At 44.0% G+C, this 7,500-nt stretch overlaps 1 protein-coding gene across 1 annotated transcript in view; it reads right to left on the bottom strand.

Annotated features, from left to right (window-relative positions):
- LOC139374613 (receptor-type tyrosine-protein phosphatase delta-like) overlaps nucleotides 1-7,500 on the bottom strand; it is a 234,148-nt gene that overhangs the window by 68,974 nt on the left and 157,674 nt on the right. The window contains exon 30 of the mRNA XM_071115641.1: nucleotides 2,277-2,374. Coding sequence (XP_070971742.1) covers nucleotides 2,277-2,374 — 98 coding nt within the window. The remainder of the gene's footprint in view (nucleotides 1-2,276; nucleotides 2,375-7,500) is intronic.

Here is a 7,500-nt window from a genome sequence, read left to right as displayed (position 1 = left end):
ACATGCCCAGAGCCTCTTCCTCCATTCTGTCTCTCCTCAACCTCAACATGCCCAGAGCCTCTTCCTCCATTCTGTCTCTCTCTCCTCAACATGCCCAGAGCCTCTTCCTCCATTCTGTCTCTCTCTCCTCAACCTCAACATGCCCAGAGCCTCTTCCTCCATTCTGTCTCTCTCTCCTCAACCTCAACATGCCCAAAGCCTCTTCCTCCATTCTGTCTCTCCTCAACCTCATCATGCCCAGAGCCTCTTCCTCCATTCTGTCTCTCTCTCCTCAACCTCAACATGCCCAGAGCCTCTTCCTCCATTCTGTCTCTCCTCAACCTCAACATGCCCAGAGCCTCTTCCTCCATTCTCACTCTCCTCAACCTCAACATGCCCAGAGCCTCTTCCTCCATTCTCTCTCTCCTCAACCTCAACATGCCCAGAGCCTCTTCCTCCATTCTCTCTCTCCTCAACCTCAACATGCCCAGAGCCTCTTCCTCCATTCTGTTTCTCCTCAACCTCAACATGCCCAGAGCCTCTTCCTCCATTCTCTCTCTCCTCAACCGCAACATGCCCAGAGCCTCTTCCTTCGTTCTGTCTCTCCTCAACCTCAACATGCCCAGAGCCTCTTGCTCCATTCTGTCTCTCTCTCCTCAACCTCAACATGCCCAGAGCCTCTTCCTCCATTCTGTCTCTCTCTCCTCAACCTCAACATGCCCAGAGCCTCTTCCTCCATTCTGTCTCTCTCTCCTCAACCTCAACATGCCCAGAGCCTCTTCCTCCATTCTGTCTCTCCTCAACCTCAACATGCCCAGAGCCTCTTCCTCCATTCGGTCTCTCTCTCCTCAACCTCAACATGCCCAGAGCCTCTTCCTCCATTCTGTCTCTCCTCAACCTCAACATGCCCAGAGCCTCTTGCTCCATTCTGTCTCTCTCTCCTCAACCTCAACATGCCCAGAGCCTCTTCCTCCATTCGGTCTCTCTCTCCTCAACCTCAACATGTCCAGAGCCTCTTCCTCCATTCTGTATCTTTCTCCTCAACCTCAACATGCCCAGAGCCTCTTCCTCCATTCTGTCTCTCCTCAACCTCAATATGCCCAGAGCCTCTTCCTCCATTCTGTCTGTCTCTCCTCAACCTCAACATGCCCAGAGCCTCTTCCTCCATTCTGTCTCTCCTCAACCTCCATCTCTCTCTTTCTCTCTTGTTCTTCTACAAGGTCAGTCTCCCTCTCTCCATCTCGTTCACCATTTTCTCTTTTTGACTGTCCCTATCATTTATGTTTGACTACCCTCTGTCCTAACCCCCCGTCTCTCCTCTCTCTCTCTCTCTCTCTCTCTGTCTCTCTCTGTCTCTCTCTCTGTCTCTCTCTCTCTCTCTCTCTGTCTCTCTCTCTCTGTCTCTCTCTCTCTCCCCTCTCTCTCTCTCTCCCTTTCCCTTTCCCTCCCCCTTACTCCATCCTATCTCTTTGTCCTAGCCAATTAGAGCTCTCCGGATTCTATATCCTGCATGCACAGGCCTAAAAGTAGGATTTTCTCCACCTTAACAACTTTTTACAGTTGTATTCTAGCGGAATGATGTAGATATTCTAAGGATGTCTGAGAATTCTGATGTTCCGTTATATGTAAGATACATTCTAAGAATCCTTACAGTTCCTATCCAACTGCTGTCTGTCTGAGATACAAGGCTGGAGAGAACTAATCAAAAAGATGCTTTATTGTACAGAACATGGCCATGATAAAAACCACTCTCTTCTCTCTGCTTTCACTCTGTCTGTTTCCCTTCTCTCACTCCCCCCGCTCTCTCTCTCCTCTCTCTCTGTCTCTGTCTCTGTCTTTGTCGCTCTCTCTCCCTTTCCCTTCTCTCCCTCCCTCTCTCTCTCCCTCTGTTTGTCTTTGGCTCTCTCTCTCCCGCCTCTCTCTCCTTTCTGCTATCGCTCACTTCCATTCCCTTCTCTCACTTCCCCTGCACCCCCCCCCCTCTCTCCATCTCCATCTATCTCTCTGGAAGCTTAACATTGATAACCATCAGTCTGTAAGCAGTATCTCTTTGAGACAGACAGATCTCTGGTTGAAACAGGAGACATGAGAGGAGGAAGATTCTACATTTAAACCCTGATACCTCTGTCAAAAGATAAGACATAAACAGGTGTGTGTGTGTGTGTGTGTGTTGTATCTGGCTCGCTAGAGGGTTTCTACACAGGGTGTAGAAACCAATATGAATTGCATAATGAAACCAGAATAATTGGAGTGAAAATGTCTCCTTCAAAAGAAACTCACACACACGGCTACCATACCTCATACTCCTGAGAGAACTTCAGGTTGTCGTTGGCTTTCAGGCGTTCTAGATGATCAGCGAGCTCAGAGATGGGGACAGGTGGGTGACTAGCCATGCCTGATAGAGAGACAGAGAGACAGAGAGAGACAGAGAGAGAGAGAGAGAGAGAGAGAGAGAGAGAGAGAGAGAGAGACAGACAGAGAGAGAGACAGAGAGAGACAGAGAGAGAGAGAGAGAGAGAGAGACAGAGGCAGAGAGAGAGTGAGACAGAGAGAGACAGACAGAGAGAGAGAGACAGAGAGAGAGAGGTGGGAGAGAGAGATAGGGAGAGACAGAGACAGAGAGAGAGACAGAGAGAGAGACAGAGAGAGAGACACAGAGAGAGACACAGAGAGAGACAGAGAGAGACAGAGAGAGAGACAGAGAGAGATAGAGAGAGAGACAGAGAGAGAGACAGAGAGAGAGAGAGACAGAGAGAGAGACAGAGAGAGAGAGACAGAGAGAGAGAGACAGAGAGAGAGAGAGACAGAGAGAGAGACAGAGATAGAGAGAAAAAAATATATATATATATTATTATTTGATTGATGTAAGACTATCAGAATAACAAAGTAGTTTCCCCGAAGTTGTCCATAGACACTGATCTTAAGTCAGTTTTTCATTGTTTTGCCTAATGCTTCAGGTTAGGATCTGTTCCTAGATCTGTACCTAAGGGCAACTTCAACCCAGAGCCAGTTAGAGGAGGTTAGTGTTAGATGTGTGGTTCTCAGAGCCATATAAGAGCAGAGTAGAGTTCTGTTGATGAAGAGTAGTGTTCTGTTGATGAAGAGTAGTGTTCTGTTGATGAAGAGTAGTGTTCTGTTGATGAAGAGTAGTGGTTTGGTGATGAAGAGTAATGGTCTGTTGATGAAGAGTAGTGGTCTGTTGATGAAGAGTAGTGTTGATGAAGAGTAGTGTTGATGAAGAGTAGTGTTCTGTTGATGAAGAGTAATGGTCTGTTGATGAAGAGTAGTGGTCTGTTGATGAAGAGTAATGGTCTGTTGATGAAGAGTAGTGGTCTGTTGATGAAGAGTAGTGGTCTGTTGATGAAGAGTAGTGTTGATGAAGAGTAGTGGTCTGTTGATGAAGAGTAGTGGTCTGTTGATGAAGAGTAGTGTTCTGTTGATGAAGAGTAGTGTTGATGAAGAGTAGTGTTGATGAAGAGTAGTGGTCTGTTGATGAAGAGTAGTGTTGATGAAGAGTAGTGTTGATGAAGAGTAGTGGTCTGTTGATGAAGAGTAGTGGTCTGTTGATGAAGAGTAGTGGTCTGTTGATGAAGAGTAGTGTTGATGAAGAGTAGTGTTGATGAAGAGTAGTGTTGATGAAGAGTAGTGTTGATGAAGAGGAGTGTTGATGAAGAGTAGTGTTGATGAAGAGTAGTGTTGATGAAGAGGAGTGTTGATGAAGAGTAGTGTTGATGAAGAGTAGTGTTGATGAAGAGTAGTGGTCTGTTGATGAAGAGTAGTGTTGATGAAGAGTAGTGGTCTGTTGATGAAGAGTAGTGTTGATGAAGAGTAGTGTTGATGAAGAGTAGTGTTGATGAAGAGGAGTGTTGATGAAGAGTAGTGTTGATGAAGAGGAGTGTTGATGAAGAGTAGTGTTGATGAAGAGTAGTGTTGATGAAGAGGAGTGTTGATGAAGAGTAGTGTTGATGAAGAGTAGTGTTGATGAAGAGTAGTGGTCTGTTGATGAAGAGTAGTGTTGATGAAGAGTAGTGGTCTGTTGATGAAGAGTAGTGGTCTGTTGATGAAGAGTAGTGTTGATGAAGAGTAGTGGTCTGTTGATGAAGAGTAGTGTTCTGTTGATGAAGAGTAGTGTTGATGAAGACAGACAGAGAGAGAGACAGAGAGAGACAGAGAGAGACAGAGAGAGAGAGAGAGAGAGAGAGACAGAGGCAGAGAGAGAGTGAGACAGAGAGAGACAGACAGAGAGAGAGAGACAGAGAGAGAGAGGTGGGAGAGGTGGGAGAGAGAGATAGGGAGAGACAGAGACAGAGAGAGAGACAGAGAGAGAGAGACAGAGAGAGAGACACAGAGAGAGACACAGAGAGAGACAGAGAGAGAGACAGAGAGAGAGAGAGAGACAGAGAGAGATAGAGAGAGAGACAGAGAGAGAGACAGAGAGAGAGAGAGACAGAGAGAGAGACAGAGAGAGAGAGACAGAGAGAGAGAGACAGAGAGAGAGAGAGACAGAGAGAGAGACAGAGATAGAGAGAAAAAAATATATATATATATTATTATTTGATTGATGTAAGACTATCAGAATAACAAAGTAGTTTCCCCGAAGTTGTCCATAGACACTGATCTTAAGTCAGTTTTTCATTGTTTTGCCTAATGCTTCAGGTTAGGATCTGTTCCTAGATCTGTACCTAAGGGCAACTTCAACCCAGAGCCAGTTAGAGGAGGTTAGTGTTAGATGTGTGGTTCTCAGAGCCATATAAGAGCAGAGTAGAGTTCTGTTGATGAAGAGTAGTGTTCTGTTGATGAAGAGTAGTGTTCTGTTGATGAAGAGTAGTGTTCTGTTGATGAAGAGTAGTGGTTTGGTGATGAAGAGTAATGGTCTGTTGATGAAGAGTAGTGGTCTGTTGATGAAGAGTAGTGTTGATGAAGAGTAGTGTTGATGAAGAGTAGTGTTCTGTTGATGAAGAGTAATGGTCTGTTGATGAAGAGTAGTGGTCTGTTGATGAAGAGTAATGGTCTGTTGATGAAGAGTAGTGGTCTGTTGATGAAGAGTAGTGGTCTGTTGATGAAGAGTAGTGTTGATGAAGAGTAGTGGTCTGTTGATGAAGAGTAGTGGTCTGTTGATGAAGAGTAGTGTTCTGTTGATGAAGAGTAGTGTTGATGAAGAGTAGTGTTGATGAAGAGTAGTGGTCTGTTGATGAAGAGTAGTGTTGATGAAGAGTAGTGTTGATGAAGAGTAGTGGTCTGTTGATGAAGAGTAGTGGTCTGTTGATGAAGAGTAGTGGTCTGTTGATGAAGAGTAGTGTTGATGAAGAGTAGTGTTGATGAAGAGTAGTGTTGATGAAGAGTAGTGTTGATGAAGAGTAGTGTTGATGAAGAGGAGTGTTGATGAAGAGTAGTGTTGATGAAGAGTAGTGTTGATGAAGAGGAGTGTTGATGAAGAGTAGTGTTGATGAAGAGTAGTGTTGATGAAGAGTAGTGGTCTGTTGATGAAGAGTAGTGTTGATGAAGAGTAGTGGTCTGTTGATGAAGAGTAGTGTTGATGAAGAGTAGTGTTGATGAAGAGTAGTGTTGATGAAGAGGAGTGTTGATGAAGAGTAGTGTTGATGAAGAGGAGTGTTGATGAAGAGTAGTGTTGATGAAGAGTAGTGTTGATGAAGAGGAGTGTTGATGAAGAGTAGTGTTGATGAAGAGTAGTGTTGATGAAGAGTAGTGGTCTGTTGATGAAGAGTAGTGTTGATGAAGAGTAGTGGTCTGTTGATGAAGAGTAGTGGTCTGTTGATGAAGAGTAGTGTTGATGAAGAGTAGTGGTCTGTTGATGAAGAGTAGTGTTCTGTTGATGAAGAGTAGTGTTGATGAAGAGTAGTGGTGATGAAGAGGAGTGTTGATGAAGAGTAGTGTTGATGAAGAGTAGTGGTGATGAAGAATAGTGTTGATGCTGAAGACATCTTGTCCAGCAGATATTTTCAAGGCAACAGCCTCACATGGGGCCTGGAGTCTTTCCTGGGCCCGGCATCCCGGTAGCAATGGAACTTACGTTTAGGAGTGTTTTAACGATGCATCGTTCCTGCAACGGCCGAAGAACTTGTGTGCGTTTCCCAAAAACACTACCGAGGGAGAACTTTCACTAAGTGCCTTTGTTGGCCCACGTGTCGATCGATATTCATGGAAAGGCAGCGCTGATCTCGGGTCAGCTATCTCCATTCAGATCTGACCTTTTAATTATAATTATACCACAGTGCTGACGACAGATCAGCTCCTAGAGAGATATTATCACCTATAGGCTATGGCTGCAAATATTGAGGCAGATTATTATGTTGAGTATGAGGCCCTAGCCTACCCTATAATAATATACTAAATTACAGATTATAATGCTGAGGATGAGGCCCAAGCCTAGAATAATACACTAGATCACAGATTATAATGCTGAGGATGAGGCCCTAGCCTACCCTAGAATAATGCACTAGATCACAGATTATATTGCTAAGGATGAGGCCCTAGCCTACCCTATAATAATGCACTAGATCACAGATTATAATGCCGAGGATGAGGCCCAAGCCTAGAATAATAAACTAGATCACAGATTATAATGCTGAGGATGAGGCCCTAGCCTACCCTATAATAATACACTAGATCACAGACTATATTGCTAAGGATGAGGCCCTAGCCTACCCTATAATAATGCACTAGATCACAGATTATAATGCCGAGGATGAGGCCCAAGCCTAGAATAATAAACTAGATCACAGATTATAATGCTGAGGATGAGGCCCTAGCCTACCCTATAATAATACACTAGATCACAGATTATAATGCTGAGGATGAGGCCCAAGCCTAGAATAATACACTAGATCACAGATTATAATGCTGAGGATGAGGCCCTAGCCTACCCTATAATAATACACTAGATCACAGATTATAATGCTGAGGATGAGGCCCTACCCTAGAATAATGCACTAGATCACAGATTATAATGCTGAGGATGAGGCCCTACCCTAGAATAATACACTAAATCACAGATTATAATGCTGAGGATGAGGCCCTACCCTAGAATAATACACTAGATCACAGATTATAATGCTGAGGATGAGGCCCTACCCTAGAATAACACACTAAATCACAGATTATAATGCTGAGGATGAGGCCCTACCCTAGAATAATACACTAGATCACAGATTATAATGCTGAGGATGAGGCCCTACCCTAGAATAATACACTAAATCACAGATTCGGAACATCATTGTGCACATCTTGTTCCACATCATAAAATATATTTTTGGACCAAATGACAGCCAGTAATCTAAAATGAACAAATACAACCATTTATTGATCAAGAAATTGATTTCCATATTATTTAAATGTATTGGTTTATGAAGCCTGTCGTGTTTTTATATGGTAATCCAGGTGTCTGGGTTTCCATGTGAACCATTTTATTGTCCTTCACTCGATTGTAACCTTTGCATTTGTGTTCATCTTCGTTCTGAAGTTATCAGCGGCTGAGATTTAACGACGCTCCTACGAAGGGTT

The sequence above is a fragment of the Oncorhynchus clarkii genome, chromosome 19, assembly GCF_045791955.1.
Source record: "Oncorhynchus clarkii lewisi isolate Uvic-CL-2024 chromosome 19, UVic_Ocla_1.0, whole genome shotgun sequence".
NCBI classification, from domain to species: Eukaryota; Metazoa; Chordata; class Actinopteri; order Salmoniformes; family Salmonidae; genus Oncorhynchus; species Oncorhynchus clarkii.
The sequence above is the reverse complement of the archived record's forward strand: the minus strand, read 5'-3'. Positions and strand labels throughout refer to the sequence as shown.